The sequence below is a fragment of the Marmota flaviventris genome, chromosome 4, assembly GCF_047511675.1.
Source record: "Marmota flaviventris isolate mMarFla1 chromosome 4, mMarFla1.hap1, whole genome shotgun sequence".
Lineage (NCBI taxonomy): Eukaryota > Metazoa > Chordata > Mammalia > Rodentia > Sciuridae > Marmota > Marmota flaviventris.
The window spans coordinates 41,307,645-41,329,699 of record NC_092501.1 but is presented as its reverse complement, the minus strand read 5'-3'; the positions used below and the strand labels follow the sequence as shown (position 1 = coordinate 41,329,699).

The 22,055-nt window shown below is 36.4% G+C and overlaps 1 protein-coding gene across 4 annotated transcripts in view; it reads left to right on the top strand.

Moving 5' to 3' along the window:
• Nrg3 (neuregulin 3) overlaps positions 1–22,055 on the top strand; it is a 1,036,772-nt gene that overhangs the window by 978,983 nt on the left and 35,734 nt on the right. For all 4 annotated transcript variants that reach the window (XM_027939985.3, XM_034637010.2, XM_027939983.3 and 1 more), the window contains exon 5: positions 20,016–20,118. In XM_027939985.3, coding sequence (XP_027795786.2) covers positions 20,016–20,118 — 103 coding nt within the window. The remainder of the gene's footprint in view (positions 1–20,015; positions 20,119–22,055) is intronic.

The following is a 22,055-nucleotide window of genomic DNA, read 5'->3' as shown; positions in this document are numbered from 1 at the left end:
AGCTACCACTGGCATCCTTGAGAGCCTGCCCAACCTAACACAACTATTGCAGGTGGCAGGACAAGCGGGCCCAGGCAGCCCACACATTTCAGAGAATCTGAGCAGCCGGGTGAATCATTCAGATAGCACATTTCTAAATGTTCTAGCTAAAATAAATTACATGCATTTAACATTTTAAGCAGAGTATTGGCTCTAAAGTACACTATGACCAAATTGCACCAGCCAAATTTATAGGTAAAGATTACAGGCTTCAAGTGTGTTGGGGACATTATGGTGAATGTTTAAAAGATTACTAAAAAGTGGTAGTTTCACAGGCATCCCAAATCTGTCACACTGCTGAAGCCATTCTTTGCTTTCCTTTTCATCTTCTAGGGTGATCCATTTTGTCTTGGAAATGGTTTGTCCTGCTAGATAATTATGTCCTGAACAGCAGTTGTTCACATTTCAATCCCAGTATGTTAAGCTCCCTGGATTAAAACAAACAAACAAAATGGGAAAAACCCAGGAACATCCATTAATGCAAGAAAGGAAAACTAGGAAACTAAATTAAATGTAACAAGGATTTAACCTTAAGGCCAGACCTCTCTCAGTGTGTGAGATGACCTCAAGGTGTGGCTTTGTAGGGATGAAAGCAATCCTTCTCTTATGACTTGTGAAGAATTCTCAGATGCCCTTTGGGGTTGGATATCCATGGCACATGCTTTGTCTGTATTCAGTTTCCCTTTGTCCTTATTTCCTTTGTATTTCAGATTTTGCTCCTAGTTCTCATCCACCTCTGCTTTCCTTCTGTTACCCAGTTTAGTTTTCTGGGAAAGACTGGTTCATTTCATCAGCACTGTCAATACTTTGGCACCCAAAGAGCTCTCAAGTCTACCCACATGTGCATGCTCAGGGACACCCACTGTGCCTGGGGCTATGACTTTGGAAGTGAATCCCCAGCACAGAGTTCTACACATAGAAACCACACAGGTCTGGTCTATTCACTAGTTGTGGGACAGGGGCTTCCAAAACCTGACAGGCTCTTGTTTACTTAGTGTTGGAAAAGAAAAACTATATATACCCATGTGATAATTTAAACTTCTTTTAAAAACTTGGCAAAAAAAATACTTAAATAACGTTCCAACTAATTTTTAAGATTTAATTTTGATTTTGTGGTGTGTCTAATAATATAGTAATTTTTATTCATTGCATTTCCTTTCATCTACTGTGTGGCTCAGCACATTTTTCCTCTAAAGAGCTAAATAGCAAATATTTAGGCTTTGTGGACTTTGCCACAATTACTCAACACTGGGGTCCTAGTACAAAAGTAGCCATAGACACTATACAAACAGATGTGGCTGTGCTCCAGCAAAACTTGTTTACAAAAACAACTGCATTTGGCTGCAGTTTTTTTGCCCCCTGATTGTCCCAGTGCATGTGTAGTCTTGCTGTGCTCACACCCCTCAGACCACTCTGTGCATCTGTATTCTTTGTTGTCCATACTGCTCAGCTCTCTGATCCTAAGGATGCCTACTTCACAGAATTGCATGGGGGCTCCTCTGTTGGGAAATCACTCAGGGTCTCTTAAGTGGAGACAAAATATGAATTGCCCAAAGGAGAACTGATGCCTCCAAATCATCAACAAAGGATTGCGTCTGGGGGAAAATTCTAGCATTATAAAATGGAACGTTTTCTCCTAGAAATGAGGAGAATGGCACTTCTGTCACAAAAAAGCATTCGTATCTGCTTAAGCACAGACATTTTGCTGAAAATCAAAATGATAAAACCCTCTTCTGCCAACCCCCTAAGATGCTGGAAAGATAGCTTTAAGGGTGGGAGGTGGTCAGCACTCAAAACACATTCTGTTTTGACAATATCTTAACTCTGTTGTTCTCTCCTAAATGAAGTTGTTTTTTTGAGCCATTTTCACCAAAACTAGGCTGTCATTTCTATATCCTGGGGGATGCTAGTACCATTTTACCTTTCAGAAAGCAAATATTAAAACAATCCCCAGGTATCCAATTTCTCTTCCCAAATGGTAGGTCTGCAAACAGCGCCCCTGGGCTTGTTTACTTGGATGAATTTTATTCCAACTGTGAGATACTTATTCAGAGTCTTCCCACAATTGTTCTTTCTTTGAAGGTTTCTTCCTTGGCTACTGTATGCTTTCTACCTGTCATAAGTGATCAATGGAATATTTGATTCTGACAAAAATGAACCTTTGTGTAAGACAAAGAAAGATTTTGATATGTTTCAGTTCAGGGTGACCCCCATGTCTTTGCTGCCCTAGCCCATGGCAACAACAGGGGAACCAGAATTTCTGTGCATCTCTTTCTGGGGATATGAGCTTCCCTGTAGTTTTAGTTTCTTAGTCAATGCTGGATTCATTCAGGAAGGTCACTCTGAACTTTTTTTTCTTAAGGTAGTAGCGTGTACACAGGGGACACTGAGAAAAGGAAGAGAGCTCTCTAGATATTTCTTCAGCACCATTGTCAGATCCTGCTTACCATTTTCTTTCACAGTTCCCCCTTTTGTAGCAACTTCTTTGCAATATCCCTGATAATCTTTTGACAATAGAGTAGGTTATGACATGATACTCCTGTGGTTGGCAATAGTAGTAAAACTGTCTGGATTAGAACCCAGTGACAGGGTAGTCAGTCTGCCTTAACTGAACCCCCCATGGACTATATTGTGTATCTTGTGTGCAGGTTCAGGAACACCTAGTCCTGATTTCTCAGATGTCTCTATGGTCTATGACAAGTCAAAGCATATTCTGGGTGCATTCCCCCTATGTTGCTTCTTCTACATTTTATTTTAGAGTATGGGAACAAAACAGCAAAATTCCCAAGGAACTAGGAGATTAAAGTGAAGATAAAGAACCAGGTGATTGTAACACAGTGTGATCATTGACACGGGGAACCCCCACCTGGGTTCTCTAGAAGTATATGCTATGGAAGTTCCACGCAAGGGAGTTGTCATTGTCATGGAAGTTCATGGGTTTAAATGATATGCTTCTAACTTGATGGATGAGAGGCAGGGAGGACTTTCCAGGTAGAAGGGGTGGGGGGAGAAAAAAAAAAAGGTGCACAGGGACATTGAGATTAGTAGAGAATGGAGACCTGACAGCAGACCAGGGGAAGAAGGCACAGGAGTTAGTGTTTAGAGGAAAAGACTCACAGGTTCATACACCCTGGGTCATGTAGGACAGGCACCCAGCCCTCTACTAATTGCTTTGTTCTCTCTGCTCCTATAATGGCAATATTGTTCAATTTTTGTTCAGATTAAGAGTTATGCCTGTGTCCTTCCAGTATCACATAACTTTAATTACATGTGTATCCATGCCTTGATTAAAAAAAAAAAGGTGAAACTTGTTTTTGAGATGCTTTCCACTTAATTGAAATTGCTTCAAGACTTTAGTTAAATAAATTATAATGAAGGAGATAATGAAGCAAGATGTGCTTCAACTTTGGAATCGGACACAATTGGGTTGGTTTCTTTTACATCCCTTTTAGCATCTGACTGTACAACCTTGGGAAAGTCTCTTGAGATTTTCTGTCCTTGGAACATGGACAGAAAGAAGTTAATTACGTGTTCCTCACAGTGCTGCCACAGGATCATTAAATATTAAATAGTGGAAGTTTTTATCTCCTTGCTTCCATTTCTATTTGGAAACTTATCTCACTGCAATTTTAAACCTACTTTGCCTCTTTCATTTGATTTTTGAGCTCTATGTGGGCCAAGATTACTGTTAAAACTGCTGCTACTTCTGTTTTTCTTCCAACTAAATGTTTTCTTGGTTTATGTTTCCATTTTTGCAAAGTTTGGGCTTGAATGGGGGTTCTGTGTTCAATGTCCTCTTTGTGCAAGAGGAAGAATGGGTGGTTTCTCTTTCAGCTTTCTCAGGAGTGGGGTAAAAGTAGATTGGGAAAAGAACAGAATTTCATGGCAATTTGAAGTGAGGGCATGAGTTTGAGTCCTAAGTCAATTCCTTTTAAATTGTGACATAAACCTCATGGAGCCTTTAATTAGGTAAAGGGGATGAGACTCTGAAGTTACATAATTTTTAAATGACAAAAGAATCGCAGTCCCTGCTCTAACATTAGAGCTTATGATGTTTTTGTGTGTGTACACAAGACCCAGTATTAGATGTCAGAAATCAGCATGGCCCTGTAAAAGGGATCATACTTTTTATAGGTACTTTTTATGGTTCATCCTAGACAACTATTTGTTAATATTAGTCCACTCTAAAAATATATCATTAATCTTTGAGTTCAGGATTTCTCATTCATATTTGTAAATTAAGATTTCCTGCTGGCTTCTTCTTTCACAGAATAAATCAGTGTTTGTCTACTTGACCTCCCCTTTCTTTGAGAAGACTGGTGATTTTTGTATAGGGTTGGCTGGGATGGAGGCGCTTATTGCCAAGATTCATGGAGGGTCAAGAGACCTTGGAGAGCTATTAGGCAGGGAAACTCCAAATCACAGAATGAGGAAAGACAACATCCCCAACAGATATCTATTATCCATAGAAATTTTATTTCTTTTATTTAGTTTTCTTGCTTTCCTCTGTGGTTCCACATGATATTTACCATTAGTCCATATTCTATATAAAGTGTAGTTACTGCATCATAGCAATCATTATAATTCTGCAAAATTGGAAATGATATAAATGACCACATGACTTAATCATAAGACAGAATACCATTTAGCCACTTAAAATAATGAGGTAGGCTTAAGAGAACTAACATTTTAGAATGCCCATGATATTTAACCAACTTTTAAAACAGAATAAACAGAAATAAAATAAATGAGCCATAGCAACATGATCGAATCTCATTAACATAATACTGAACAACAAAAACTAGGCCTAAGAAAACATATACTGTGATTCCATGTATATATAAAATTTAAAAACAGGCACGACTAGTCTTTGCTGTTAGAAGTCAGGAGAGTGGCTACATTCAGTGATTAGGAAGATGTATACTGGCTCCTTGTGGAGTGCTGATTATGTTCCATTTCTTAGTGTGGCCCACCTGTCCATGTTTATTTTGGAAAAAAAAGCCTCGTGTTGTAAGTTTGAGTTATTTATTTTTATAGTTGTCATACTTTGATATGAATTTAATATAATTTGATATGTCATACTTTGATATGATTTTAAAGGGCAGGATTTTAATTTTTTAAAAAAAATCAGAAATCTGGGCTGTTTAACAACAGGGGCAAAAAGTGAAAGGTCATCCTTAAATGAAGTAAAGGACATAGAGGTCAAGACCATGAGCAAGCTACATTTCTAGGGAAACAAACAACGAAAGAGTAGAGGAAGCCAATTGGTAAATAAAGATGCAGCTCATACAGTGGAGGCACAGGGCATTCATGACTCTAATGTGAGGGATCAGCCAGGATCTCTACTGTTTTATTTCCAACTACAGTTTGAATACATATTTATAATAAACTCTTCAATAAACAATTTAAAATGGATTAGTTATTATCAGCATTGATATTGATAAAGAAATGTTCGTATTATTGTTGTCATCATTATTTAAGGAACTTCAGTGTGTATCTGCACCTGAAATTGATGACCCTGACTGTAGTGCTCATTTGAACTCTTCATTTTCCTTAGGCCCATGATATCTTGGAAATTACTTATTCTCAAGTGGTTTAAATGTTATATCTATATGCAACTTTTGCTATGGATTTTCTTAACAAACTGTAATGATACATTGAAAAAATAGTATTATTATTATACCATTAGAATATATACTATGTAGTTTGTTATATTGACATTATTATACAATGTTATAGTAATAGAATCTTAAAAGTGGATGCTATTCTATAATGGTAGGAATGGAGGAAATTTGGATTGGGGAAACGTATTAGATGTCAGAAATCAGCATGGCCCTGTAAAAGGGATCAGACTTTTTATGGTTTATCCTAGATAACTATTTGTTAATATTAGTCCACTCTAAAATATATCATTAATCTTTTGTTCATAGACATATTGAGTCAGGATTTCTCATTCATATTTATAAATTAAGATTTCCTGCTGGCTGCTTCTTTCACAGAAAAAAAATCAGTGTTTGTCTACTAGACCTCCCCTTTCTTTGAGAAGATTGGTGATTTTTGTATAGGGTTGGCTAGGATGAAGGGACTTGGGGATAGGAAAGATGGTGGAATGAGAGAGACATTACCCTAAGTATGTGTATGATGGCACAAATGCTGTGACCCCACTTTGTGTACAATGAATTGAAGAGCATTCTACTGTCATGTATAACTGATTAGAAAAAAATGAATGGTTTTTAAATTGTTTATCTAATAATTTAATGTTACATACAGAGATTGTTATTTGCTTACTATGCTTTGGACATAAGTTTATAAAAGTTTTAAATGAATGTTATATTTTCATAAAAACCAATAGTATCATAAAAATATTTAAAAAAACATGTTTTATGAAGATATTCAGTGAGCCAGTCATTGTGTTAAGTAAATACATTATATGAAGCTTCTCATTTACTATTCCAGTGACTCAGGAGATTATGATCATGGCCACATTTTTACATTTAAAATTGAGTTACTGATAATAAAATTGCCTAGAGTCACATTACTAGTCACAGTAGGAGCATGGAACCGGATCTGTGCAGATTCCCCAACTCCACTGTCCATTGTGATGGCCTGCAACATGAGTCACATAAGTACTTCAAACATGGCTATCCTGAGAGGAGCTGTGATATAAAATGTATACTGATTTCAAAGTCTTAGGGAAAAAATAAAAGGAATGTAAAATGGTTCATTAATATTTTGAAGATGATTCCTTATTGAACTGATTCTATTTTAGATACAGTGGGCCCATGCTGTGAGGATTGCATTGTTGTGAGAGAAGCATCATAGAGCATACTGACACAAACATGATAGTGTAAGTCAACCAGCCCCTTAATGTGGTTAAGAGAGGTAGTAAATACGAGATGTATAGACTCCTCCTAGGGTAACATAGCACACTGTTTTATGGTAAACATTATAAGATATAATAATATCTTTATATTATAAAGATAATAAAAACAAAGAATATAACTTGGTAAACTCAACTAGTAATATAGTTTTTATTATCATTATCAAGTATTAGGCACCATATATCCTTGCATGTGCTCTGCTTTTACATGACTTGATTGCACCAGATTTGTTCATACCTGCATCACAAGAACATGTGAGAATGCCTGGTACCTTGATGTTATGAAGTAGGAATTTCTCAGTTTTATTATGATTTCATGGAACTACTATCATTCTGTTGCATGGTCCATTATTGGTCAAATGTCTTCCTTTGTATGACTATAGCCAGAAAAGTAAAGCACTACCTAGAGAGCAGGTACCTGGACTCTGATTACACCTGCCTCAGGACCACTGCCCCTAGAATAGTTCAACATGAGCCTGAAAAGGACAAATAACCACAGGTTCTTTGCAAGGACCCGACTTTGCTGATGACATTAATTAATCTCACAAGGTCACCACTGATCTTTGGGACAAAGGAGTTGGAGTTTTTTCACATACATCTTACCTGGCGAAGGTACATAGAGATCCATTACACCAATCCAGAGAGGTCTGAGTGTTCCTTTGGGTTGAGAGGATTTCAGTGCATGAGGCTCCCACTCTCTTAAAATAAGTCAAATATTACAATATTCCTATAAGCCTCAGGGTCATATTCATCCCATTGCCAAGAAAATGGAATTTTGTCATTACAAGTCACAAGTCTTGCTGTAAGAATGTGCCTTTGCCAATAGACGGTGAATACCAAATGATGAAAGTTGGGGTTGAAGGTCAGGATTGGGGGACAGTTATTATAGTTTGAGGACAAATGGAGTTCTCAGACCTTTTAAAAGTGAAGCCAGAAGCCAAAGATTGGTTTTACCTTAGGATTGAGAACTCACTGATAGATTTATTTTGATTCAGTTTGCTTCTTATAATTTATTTGTGAAAGAAATAGTACTTGGAAAGACAGTGAATGTTAGACATACCAATGAGAGGAACCAGGGCTTTTCATAGATTTTTTTTTCAAACTGTTTTATAGCATTCACTTATCTGTAGTCAGCCAGAGCTGTTCTGTTTGGGAAAGGAGGGAAGGAGATAAGGTTTATTATGGGCAAGGTTTATATTTGGTGGGGAGTGGAGGGAGAAGCAGAGGAAATTACAGGTTGAGTATAAATGTGTTTATGAATTTAAACTGTTATTTCCCCTGAAATATCAAATTTAATGGATAATGCACATCTAAAATCACTTTGCATGAACATAAAATATAATTTTGAATGTCAACATTTTATTGTAATTAATATACTATTTCAAAATATTTTAAAAATTACCTTTCCATAGTTAACTGCAAAGAGCAACTGAGTGAATCTCTTGCATAAATGGAACTCCTCCCCATCAAAATTATTGTTGCCTCATTATGTTGGCCCACTAGAGAGAAGACCCACTGGAAAATGTCATCATGCATTCAACCCATGAGCTGCTCAGTTTACCAAAGGATATAGAGGATCCACCTCATGCAGAGCCAGATACCAGAACTGCATTCCAGGAGTGAAGGTGATAGACTTGCCCTTTTAGTCTTGGATTCATGGAAAAAGACATGTACATTTTTTGGTACAAGATAATGCAGTTATGAAAAATGTACAAAAGAGAGCAGGAGAAGAATTTTTAGACCTAATAGTATTTACCAGAGTAATAGTATTTACCAGGTTTTATGAATCAGTGGGTATCACCATCTATTCTAGCTGGCAACCTATCCTGGGTTCACTAATCTGATTATTCCAATAATTTAAGAAAATGGCAAAGAAAGCATGCAAACACACAGAAGTTCCTTTGCAAAATCTGAGACTGCTCTCTGACCTTAGGGTTCCATGGAAAAAGAGAGAGCCATGGAATTTTTTATTCTTATATAGGGGACACACAAGGGGAGGTTCCATGGAACATTCTATCCCCAAAAGGGCAAAGGGTTAAGATTACGAAGGAACAGGTGAGTGAGTGTAACTCAACCCCAGCAGGTGATGCCTACTCCTGGAGCCACACCTCATTATCCAAACAGGTAATGCCCAAGTCACTGCAGAATGCAATCATTGTTCAGAACCTCTTGCTCCAGGACTTAAAGGCATCCGCATCCAGGGTAGCTCCTGACAAGTGGGTATATTAGTTTTCTAGGGCTTCTATAAAAAAGCACCACAAACTGGTGACTTAAACAAGTTAATTCAATTGTATTAGGGTTCTGAGGACTAGAGGTCCAAAAACCAGGTGTTGGCAAAAGGACAAGTTCTTCCTGAGGGCTCTAAGGGGAATCTGTTCCATGCCTCCTTTGAGGTTCTGGTGAATTGCTGGCAATCTTTGGTGTTCTCTGACAGAGTGATCTGCTGATCTCCACCTTCATCATTCCATGATATTCCCCCTTCCCAACTCCTATATTACCCCTTTTGAATAAAGATACAATAACATTGGATTACAATCCACCTCAATAGGCCTTTCTTCATGATCTGCAAATATCCTATATTAGTCCATTTGAACCATTTTAACAATATACTTGATTGAATAATTTAAAAACAACAGAAATTTATGTCTCACCTTTCTGGAGGATGGGAAATCCAAGGTTAGGAGCCATCAGATTGGATGTTGGTGAAGCCCTGCTCTCTGCTTTGTAGATCCTGACCTTTTTGCTGTGTTGTTACTTAGCTGAAGATTCAAGGTTGATTCCTCCAGCCTCTTTTATAAGGGCACTGATCCCACTAATGACCGTGGACTCTGATGACTTAATCTATTCCCACCTCTTATTACTCTCCTACTAGGAATTAGATTTCAACCCATGAACTGGGGGAGGGACTCCAGACCATGCAGATCCTCTCCAACTGAAGTCATATGCACAGGCCCTGTGGTTAATGCTTCAACATCTTTTGCAGGACACAATTCAATCTGTAATGGTGGGGACTCTGCAAGTAGAAAAGGGGAGAGAACTTTCAGGTAGAAATAAAAAGTTAAAGACATGGTGCATGCCAGCATCTCTTGATCATCTCCTCTTCTCTGCACTTGGAAGGTTGCAAAGGAACCCCCCCCCCCCCCCCAAGAAGCATTCTCAGGACTTGAAGCAAGGCTCAGGGATCTGATTCTGTCTTTCTTGTGCTCTTATCCTATATTCTCTGTGTCCCACACAGTTCATAGAATTCCTTTAACTTACCTTCAGGATCTTTTTTTCTCTTAATGTATCTATCAGACCATTTTACTCTTTATTTTTTGTGACCAAGTAAAAAATATAAATCCCAGTTTCTGAGCATCCTAGATATTGTTTTCCTTCCTTTAATTCTCTTTCCTGTTTGAAGTGTGTTTGCTGTTTCCTGTTAGCTCCTAATATTTTATTCTATCCTCAGCATTTGTTGATACTGAAATACAAAATTCAGGAGACCCTCTAAGAATAATTAATATTATAATAAATCCATTTAAATTTAATCCAGTTAAAATGAGCACAAAAAGTTCAGCCTCCCCAAATTATGAGGTTGACTTGACAGGTTGAACTAAATGATGGAATTATACAGGGATGAATGCTGGGGTGAAGACTTGTTTAACAATTTGTGAGTTCATTAGTAAATATTGTTGTTGTATTATGGTGACTTTTGCTTTCCTGTGTAGACTCAGAACTACAGGGCCTTAGATAATGAATTCTTGAGTAAGAAGGAGCCCCAGTGGTATTGTGAGGTTGATTTTTAGAATGAACTATTAGAGAAACCACACTTGCATTTGTCACCTGAGGGCACCACATGGAGTCTGATTTGCATATGCTGAGTATACAGTTGTGCAGCTGGAAAAGCTATTGTTCCTGTATATGACTTACAGGTGCGTGTTTATGTGTGTGTATAAACCCTACATTTCTTGATTTATGTAAGTTATACTTACAGACAGGATTAGTGGTAAAAAGGAGATATTCTCAAGAGGTACATAATCTTAGCCCACATACCTGGAGGGGGGATCAGATTTAGAGACACCTTCTGGATCATTTCCTGTCCATCATGAACATACATTTTTTTTTTTTTTTAATCTTCAATAAGGTTATCTCCACAGGGAAATGGTGTCATAGAACTACAGCTGTGATTTTCTTGTGGGACCATTTTGTTCTATTGCCACAGTTCACCACGACTTGCAGAAAGTCTTCTAACATTCTAAAGACTGCTTCAGTTTCCAGAAGAATTCTCATCAAGCTGCATTGTGCGTTGGAATCTGAACACTAGCTGCCTAGTTAGTAGACATCATGCAAGCCAGCACGTTTTCCGATTCTGTGTCTCTGGGGACAAGATGCACAATTTCCTTTTTAAAGGATGTGTGTGAGGGAAAGGGTGAAAGAGCCTATGCTCCAAGGAAGACTGTTTCCATTATATCCTCCAAAACATGTGGGAAGCAAATTCCAATCCACCAGTTGAGAACTGCAATGAATAAAGAAAGTGGCCTAAGGATAAATTCCTTAAATTCAAATCTCAGGGCACAGGCCAAAAGATCCAGAGTCAGCAAGTCAATGAATGCCTCTGGCTAAGGCTGGTTTTGCATAAGGGAGTGCAGTAATCTAAAAGGTTTGTTTTGTTTTCACTTAAATACTAGCTTTAGGAGAAAACAACAACAACCTGTCATTTTGTGCATCAATTATATGATGCATATTAGTCTATACACGTTGTGCTCACCTATTTAATGCCTAAACAAATATGTGAGGTATGTAGTACTTTCTCCATTTTATTTGGCAGGAAAATGATTCAGGGAAAAAATGGTAATTGCCACTGTTTAAACCCAGGTGTACTCAACAGCCAACCACAAGGCCCCCTTGATAGGGTGGCCTGAGGGAAAAGGAGAGTCCCAAGCCAGGCCACCTGCCAAAAGAATTGTACTAATGTTGTTTTTTGAAATTTCTCCATAATGTTACCTTCTCTCATTTGATCCATTATAAAGTGAAATATATTAATGCAAACAAAGGGGAGAAAGTGCTTTGTATAATAGCAAAGGAAATACTCCATGGAAGAGCTGGGAGACTCAGAGGAAACACTTATCTGATTTTTATTTAACTGAAGATTGATCTTGCCCTCAAAAATGACCACATCTGGGTTTGTAAATACAGAATGCAAAAAATGTTAACATCCCGTAGAATAGTAACACATATTAGAACCAAATCTAATTGCTAATATTCATTAACTTATTGCCCCTGTCACTCCACCAAATGCCAGATATGTATAGTTCAGTCTAATATTTAATGGTTACTCTGCCTTAGGTATGAAAGAGCCCATCTTCCTATAATGAAGGCAATCCTAGACTCAGATTGCAAGTAAGGTATTTGCCAGTTTCTGGAGTAAGGCTGAAATTATAGATCCTAAACCCAGGCTGAAGTGGTGGAGGATAAGGCAGCACTGGGGAGAGTAGCTTACACTGTACTTTTACAAGTGACATCCTCTTCTTAGCATGGTTCTACATATACAAATGTCTGCTAGACATCTCTCCTTGGATATTTTATATGGTTAAATTCAATAAGTCTCATTCTGAGTTTGACATCCTCCCTTAGGAGCATCACCATGAAGTCCTTTGAGTGTTTTCACCCTAAGGTTTACCTCTGTTTATTTCTGTCTGCACAACTGTGACTACTGTTAAAACACCCATCATTCCTCACCTGAGCTGACATTAATAGCCTTTCACCTAGATTCACTTTATCCTACCTAATCATTCCCCCACATTACGGGAAAAAGACATGAGTGTTACCAAAGCGCACTTCTCTCCAGCCCTTCTGTACCTTTCTCCTGTTAGGATGACATATTCATGGTAAACTATGTCCCTCATTATCCCTTTGTTGTTCTGCTAACCTGCTTGTGCTCCAGATTCCTGAACATGCATACCACTTTCTAGTTTACCTCAGGGCTTTTGTACAAGTTATTTCCTTTTTTGGACAACTCTCAATATCCTAAAACTTTTGTCTAATTGACTCTTATATTTTCTATCTCTGGACTCTGTGAAGAGGTGGATGCCCCATATGATGTGCCTCTAAAGCACTTTATACTTCCTCCTTCTAACATGTTCTATAGTCAGCTTTTCATATTTACTATTGTGTTGACTTAATTAAGGGCTGTGTACTCTAGACAATAACTAAGCTCATCCAGGAGCGTCTATGCCTATTTATTCTATTTATTCCTAGCATCAAACCTAGTGTCTGCATACAGTTGGCACTAAAAGTATATATATTTTAAAAGAATAATCAATTTCTCTTAAAAGGAAGGACAGTAAGAGTAATTTGATCATTTAATATCTTCTGTATACTTTTGTTTAGAGAAAAAATAAAGACTTTATCTTTGGAGATTGGATAAAGAGAAAATGCCTCCTTCCTGAGGTCAGAGGGCATCCCTAAACCAGGTTGGTGGGGAGGGGGGGGGGGTTCCTATAGGAAAGAGTTTGTCTACTATATGATTAACCAATGCCTATTGTCACAAGTAGACTTGAAATATTTCCCAAAAATTTCACTTTTGTGGTTATTTTTCTTACTTTTAACTTAAGCTTTATCTTTCACTAAATTTTTCTGTTTGGTGGTGTTGGATATTATCAAAAAGGCTAAAAATATGAAGCTTTATCTTTGAGATATACTTTGAATGTGTTTCCTCCTATATTCTAGAAGTTTATTAAGGAAAAAGTATTTATTGAACAGTTTCTACAGGTTAATCAGTGTAATGCTATGATGGAAAATACCAGAGGTCCTTAAACAAGGGTACTAGCGTTCGTATTTGATAAGTGAGAAATTAAAGTACAAAGAAGTTAAATGACCAGACAAAATTGGCCAGAAGTGAAACTCAAATTTAAATTTAGATCTCCCTGATTCTAGATCCCTTAAGTTTTCTGTTATAGGATTCCAATTCACAGACTTTTCACTTGCTCATGAACAAGCTCACTAGCCATTTTCTCTTACTGTTAAGCTGTTCTTGGACCCAGAGCCCAGAAAATTATAGTAAATCTATGGTGCTACCTTAAGAAATCATTACTAAAATAAAATTTTTAAAAGGACAGGTGGATTCCTGTGCAAGATTTCATCCATCATATAGTTAGCGAGTGTGTTTTATAAGCCAAATACTACAGGTTTCAGGGGGACAGATTTTGTTTTCTTAAAGTGTATATATAGCAGATAGTAAACCATTTATTTTAGATAATTCATTATATATACACACACACACACACACATACACATTATCATTGCTTTAATCAGATGAGGAAATTGAGGTCATAAAATAAAGGAGTATACTGTGCTCATTCATATGAAAAGTGGTCAAAGGGCTCTGTAGTGCTCAGCTTTAATCCCAGCTTTTGGGAGGTTAAGTTGGGAGGATCACAAGTTTGAGGCCATCCTAGTAAACTTAAAAAGACCCTGTCACAAAATAAAAAGGGATAGGGTAGAGCATTTGCCATGCTTATGCAAGGCCCTGGGTTCAAACCCCAGTATTCCAAGATAATTTTTAAAAATGGGCCAGAAGTGAAATACAATACTGCCAGCCTCCTGGCCCTTCGTTGCCTTGGAGTTCTTGGGTAACACTCCATGAATCAAATGCATTAGTCCATCACCTTAGCTACACCTGGGTCTGTAAATTCACTTGCAGTCTTCGTGCTTTTAATTTCACTCTTGATTTAAACTCAGAATTGATTTTTTTTTTTTTTTTGCATTTCCCCAGGCTGCTTTTGACTAGCTTCAAATAAGCAGAAACATACCACATAGATTTTACATGGAAATCAATTATTCATTTTAGTGGGAACAGTCTTATTTTTGTTATCATTTTAATAGATATTATTGTCATCTTCAAAATCCTTTTTAGTGGTAGAAACAGGGTGGGGAAGGTTGTCACATGCAATTCATGATTATTCCACTGTAGTCATCAACTCACAACAATTAAATAAAATGGACGGCTTGGGAATTGGCATAGCTATTTATTTGATTCCAAGTTCAATTGGAAAATTTAATGAGCTTATACACATGGGGTAGAAAGGAGGATTTTCTTTTAAGATGGCAGAGTGTTCAAACAAGGACTTGATGATATATTTTGTAACCTTCTGATGTGAACCTTTCCAAATTTAAAATATTCACTCATTATTGCTGTGGCCCCATGATTGCCTCTCTTCTTACACTGAACATGGAAATAAAGCCTAATAGAAATAAGGCATTATCCACATTTCTGAGTATTTATTCAGGCTGTAATATCAGAAAACATAAAGTAAACCTGAGAGAACATTTCTAAAACACTAGATTGCAATACATTTCAACAGGATAAAGTACTAGAAAATGTGCAATCTTATTTAAAGAGAGGCTATAGTACCAGGTTTCAGAGAAAGAAAACAGGTCCTGGAATTTGAGCTGTGTACATGTAGATTTTGATCCAGGTTTTCTAGGTCTGGTACCCATTTGCCTAATTCCCAATGACTTTCTGCAGTCCAGTTTGCTGGTAGAGGAACATCACAAATAATTGGCTCTTTTCTACTGACTCTGGAAGCTTCTGGGTACATCTTGGAAGAACCTCTGAAAGTCCTGGTGTGGGGAATTCTGTGTCCATGAGTCAACCTACAACTTGTTTTTTGTTAGCTGTGGATTGGAATCAGCACTAAATAAAACAAGGCCAAAACAAAACTTCCAAGCACATCAGTGCGGGCATGCAGGATATTGAGAGCAGTATGCCCATCCAAGATGAACATGAACAGTGAGAATAACTGCTTTCGGTATATCATGCTCCAGTATCTACTGAAGCCTGCAGACAAATGATTTCACCATTTTTTTAATGGAGCTTTGTCCTGTGAAGAGGACTTTGGGAGCATAGAGTCACAGTGAAAAGGCCAAGGTTGGATGGAAAGGATCCCCCAAAGGAGGAACCTGGGCTGGATTTTAAAATGGGTGGAGTCAGTGGCAGGTGCTCAATTCAGAAAAGAGGTTTTGTGTGCAGCCTTAGAGGACTTGGTGGTAAAGGCAACGATTCTAACTCTTAAACATTTAGCTTGAGTTACATCAACTCTCACCCTACTTTAATCTGAGAATCCCTGTGAGGATGTTAAATATCTGATTTACTCGGGTAACAAGTTTTAGCATGCCAGTGATGTGACTTTGGTACAAGGTGCTGGGAAAACAGTGGTGAGCCATTTAATTAATCAGTGAAAAATGCAGTCCCCTGAACCAGTGGAGCTTACTATATAGTGCACTAATTTAGGGGCTAATGACATTTAATGTGGGGTCAAAGGAGTAGTGGCATTTAGAAGAGAATAATATTCCAGAAGGAAAAATAAAACTGCATGTATCATGACTGAAAGGAGTTAAAATATTAGACATGTCAGGAAAAAAAAAGGTAGGTGGTATCATACTGAAGTCTTTTTAGATAGTGTAAAAGGTTTGGGATAGTATTGTCAGTCTAATAAGGAGCCAATACCAGTCTTGAAAAAAATAGAATACACATTCATGAATAAATATGTGTATATGTATATATACATGATTTTAATTTATTAAAAAGTTCACATTGCTTGTGTCATTTGGTACAATCTGGCATAACCATTAACCTATGAGATGAACACTGTAATTAAGACACTGAACTGTAAGTGTGAGTCTGCAAAACTTCCTCATGTCACTGTTATCTCTTCCCCACACCTGACCCCAGATATCACATTCATACTTTGTTCATAGAGTAGTTGCCACTTTCTAAAATTTTGTGTAATTGGATTTATCCAACATGGGCTTGTTTTTCCTGATTAATTTCATTCATCATAATAATTCTGAGCTTCATCTATATTGTTGCTTATATCAATGTTTCTTTTTATTGCTTAGCTATTTTCCATTGTATGGATATACTACAATTTATTAATTCACTACTCTGTTAATAGGAACTTGGCTTATTTCCAGTTTTTGGCTATTAAAGTTATTATGAATATTTGGATGTGTAATTATGCTTATTAATATAATAATGAACTAAAACATTAATAATTATGAAATTATTAACATTAAATACCTAGGAATGCAGTGACTAAATCATAAGGTAGGTGTGTAATTTTCTGAGGAGCTATTTTTTAAATTGGTACATCATTTTACATTTCCATCAAAAGTACAGGAATGCTCTAGAGTGCTCATTGTTCCATATCCTTGTCAACACTGTGATGAGCCTTTTATATCAGCTGTTTTAGTAGTGATTTCATCTATAACAATATTATTTAATTTGAAACTCCATAATTACTACTTTGGGTTTCATTTTAGGTACTTATTTGCTATCCCTATATCTTTGGGAAAATGTCTATTCAGATCTTCTCATTTTTTGTCTTCTGACCTGAAGTTACTCTCATCCTTTTCCTATAATATTGCAATTGTGTCCTTATGTAGGTAAGTGCTGTGCATTTAGAGAGGTTTGTCTTATTTATTATTCCCCATAGCTTTTGCCATATTTGGTCCAAAGGACATAAAAACATGTTAAATATTGAAATTTTTTTCTCGCCTTTAAACTGGGTTGCTTATCATCATCATCTTATTGAGTAGTAAGAGATTTTTATAGATACAGCTCTATTGTTGGCAAAGTATTTTGCAAATATTTTTCTCAGACTGTGCCCTGCATGTTAATGAAATCTTTGAAGAACAAATGTAAATGATGTTGAAGTCCACACCATTCATTTATAAACATATCATTCTTTGTCTTTTGTGTTTTAGGTAAGAAATTATTTCTGAATCCAAATTACTAAGAGTCCCTCCTATAGTTCTGATTTCATTGTTAAAATTTAGGTTTGTTTTTCATTGAGTTTATATTTGTGTGAGATTAGGGTTAATGTCCATTTTTGTGACTATAGCTCTACTATTATAATGTAACATTTTAAAAATATCCTTTCACTATAAAAAATGACTTTTGTCAAAAGTCGCAAAAAATAATCTATGTATGTTTGAATAATTTCTGGACTCTCTTGTCTGTTTTGTCTAGAATTATGACAATATCGTATTGCTTTGATTACATAGCTTTATCATAATTCTTGGACTAAAGTACTATAACTTTGTTCTCTTGATTTCAGAAAAGCTGTTTCAACCACCATAATTCTTTATTTCTATATAATATTTAGAATCAGCTGGACAATTTGAATGACAATGACAAAATGCCTTCTGAGATTTTTTAATAGGATTGTACTCAAGATATCACTTTTCTCCAAGGTGATGAATTGAGTCTTTTAGTCCATTAACATGACTGTTTAGGGTTTTTTTTTTTTTAATTCCCTGAGTAATATTTCAAATCTTTTAGCTAATAGGACTTGTGTATGTTTTTATCAAATTTATCACTATGTATTTTAAGTTTGAATTCTAGTGTGATAGTTTTGTTTCAATTTCTAACTTGTCACTATTAAACAGATATGACTTTAATGTTTTAATCCTGAAACCTTGTAATCAGTTAGCTTCCTAACACTTCTGTAGATTCCATCTGCATAGATGAAAAAAAAGGTCTTTACAAACAACAGGATCATCAAACTTTCCCAATCGAAATGATTTAATTCTACTTTTCTTATTGCTTTGACTAACTATCCACCCTTCCAACTTCTTTTCAAGGGTGTACTATTCTTTGTCCCTGCTCTTAGGAATAGAATGTCCAGTTTTCACAATTATGTATATTTTAAAAGCTCTTTATCATGCCGAGTGCCTTCTATGTCTAGTATTTGAACTTAAATCAGAAATAAGATTTTTATTAAAGTTTTTCATAAACTTCCATACTAATAAATTTTAACCTATTAAATGGTAAAAAAATAATAATTTTAAAATACGGAAACAACTTGTATTCTTTAAATAAACTCTAGTTAGTTGTGAAGGACTAAACTTTTTAATATCTTGCTGTATTTTATTTCCTAAATTTTTGTTAAGAATTTTGCATCACAATGATGACATCATAATTTGAATATATCCCTTTCCTAAAAATAAGGCATGTGCTGTACCTGAATAACTTTAATATGAAGGAGAAACAACTCAAATGTTCACTTAAATGATTTCCATATTACAAGGTCAAAGATGAATGCCATAGTTTTTGTTAGTAACAAAATACAAATCTCCCTCTGTGATTCTGACATAGATGGTCCATATTCTGAGAATTCAGTCTTCAAAGTTGAGAGCTTGAATAATTCAAGGAGAACTAGTATTTTATGTTCAGAGAGAGAAATGGGTACATATGCAGTTAATTTTGTGTTAGAAAGGTGGAGTATCTCTTCTATACTGGCCTCATTTTTCTTATGACATGTACAGACAATGTGAGCATGGAAAGAAGGATGTATCTGATGTTTGAATAGTGCTGGGGTCTGCATGGACCCAAAACTCTTGGTGAGATGGAAGAACTATTTCACTAGATATAATTTTGAAATGAATCTGGGAGTATAAAATAATTGTGGCTGCAAAGTAAAATGTTTTGTTTTTAAATTTTCATTTTTTGTGTGATGACAAGCTACAACCTAGGTAACAGAGGCTGAGTTGTATTGTGCTAGAACACTGGTATTGATGAGGTCACAGAGTGCATGATATACTACTTGCTTGCATATGGAAATTCTATTTCCTGAGTGATGTCAATCATAGTAACAGAAAGATGAATGGGAGGCAGACAGCCAAGAACCAATCAGACTCAGAAAACCATCCAGGGACATCAGCATCTTGGAAGCCAACAGGGGCACAGGAAAGTTCAGATGGATATATATTTATTTTTCCAGCTCATTATTATGGACCCTACCACAGTTTCAAAATCATATGTCCTAAAGCCATGGAATGTCTTTTGATAATGAAATTTATGATTCTGATATCGATGTATGAGTTATGATTTAGCCATGTAGATGCAGGAAAAGAAAAAAATAGCAACCATTTATCCTATAGAACTTGGCAAAGAAATTGAATCAAAATAACTTCTTCATGTTTTTTCCTATTCATGACAGGAACAAAAACGTTGGCTTTCAAAGTATCTTACCAGTTTGGGAGGACAAAGATGGAGATTGTAGCTGCTGTGCCCTGCTAGCATCCATTCTAATTCTGTTTTTCACATTCACAGAGAGTGAAGAAGTTTATCAAAGGCAGGTGCTGTCAATTTCATGTATCATCTTTGGAATTGTCATCGTGGGCATGTTCTGTGCAGCATTCTACTTCAAAAGCAAGTAAGACCATTTCTCTCAAGTGTTAAAGTGCTCTGAGAAATAAACTTTTATCTTTCTTTATGTTCTCAGTCTCTGCTCCAAGCAGAGGGATCCTGTGCAAATGGGTTCATTAACCATCTGCAAATGACTCAGACCTCTTAGTAGACTGCAGGGAGCATGTGAACTGGGTGTGTATGTCTGTATGGGGAGTGGGTGTTATCTTTGCACATAGCAATCATTTGTACTAGTTGATTACCTGCCTGCATTAAAGGCTTAGTGTCTGCCTGTCACTAAAGTACTGACTTTGAAACAGGGGAGTTACTGCTGTGACACTAAACATTATCAACCATTACCTAGCCTTTCCTGAAAGAAACTACAGAAAAAAAATCTCTCCTGCTATTTTTACCTGATACTCAAAAAGGTTTTAGGCAAATATGAAGAATCCTAAAAAAATGTATTAGCTCACCAGTTGACATACATATGTTGAATTTGCCCTAAAGTTCATTTGCCAAGAAACTTGACCTTTGGCAAATGAAGGTTCTTACTTTTGACTAATAAAGGAGAATAAAATACAACCATATACACACAAAAGTGTTTGTGTATGTATTTTTTTTTCCAAATTAACTCTGATAGTTATTTTAAGTTCAGATTACATCATTTCCCTAAATAAGAAATGCAGATAAAAACATTAGCCTTTTCAATTCTTGAGCCTTAAAAGTTGGCTCAGATTTTACTCCTACAGCTTGTCTGGAATCTAAGCCAACATGAAATTGCTTTTCATAGGAACTATATTTTTCAAACCATTTGCTCTTCTAAAAATGAATCAGTTTCCAGATAAAATATATAATACCTGTCTGCATGTTGTGTATGTTAATTAAAAACAAAATAATTACCCCTTAAAAATAAATGACAAACTCAGTAAAGATTATTTTAAAATTATTTCAGGATTGCTATAAAAATAGTACACAGAATTCCTATACAGCCTAGACCAGTTTCCTGTATTATTAATATATGGTTCATCTGTCATAATTTATGGAATAATATTGATAGAAAGTCCATACTTTCAGATATCTGTAGGTTTTTGCTTGTTTACCTAGTATCTTTTTCCTTATTCCATGGCCTCATCCAGAACACTATATTTTATTAGCCAAGATGTGCCAAAGAAATATGATGGCTATGACAATTATAACTTCCCGAACTGGAAAGTTAGAACTCTTTGTCAGGCACACTGAGCTTTTCACACTTTATATCCCAGTTGTCAAAACAATCTGAGTGGTGCATTTTATCGACCTGGAAAATACAGTATTAGTCAGCTTTTCATTACTATAACAAAATACCTGATAGAATTACCTTATGAAGAGGAAACAATTTTTTGGCTCACAGTTTTGTAGATTACAATCCATGATTAAATTACCCATCACTGCTTTTGGTCCTGAGGCAATACATCATGGTAGGAACATGTGGCAGAGGAGGTCTGTTTCACTTATAGCTGAACGTTGGAAAAGAGAAAAAGAGGAAGGAGTGGAGTCCCACTCTCCTCTCTGAGGGCATTGCATCAATGACCATAAGACCTTCCACAAGGCCCCACCTCTCCTAATAGCATCAGTTAGGAGACAACCCTTTACTCCGTAAGCTTTTGGGAGATATTTCAAATCCAATATTGCAGATAATATGAAAATTTATTTTGAAATATCAACTTTTCAAATCAGCAAGGTAGAAAACTGCAGATACAGGGCTCTGAATCTCAGCAAGTGTAATTGACAAAACCTATTTTAAACTACTGTGCCATATTGGCTCATAAAGTCCTCCAAATGATGAAACTCTTCAGAGCAACTTAGGATTTCCCTCTCTGGTGGAGCCTCTAGCACTTTAGGGAGGTCACAAGGCTGTAGTGGTCAGGATTTTACACCAATCAGCCACAGTGGGAGTTTCTTAGCCTCAGTTTCCTTTTAGGTGAA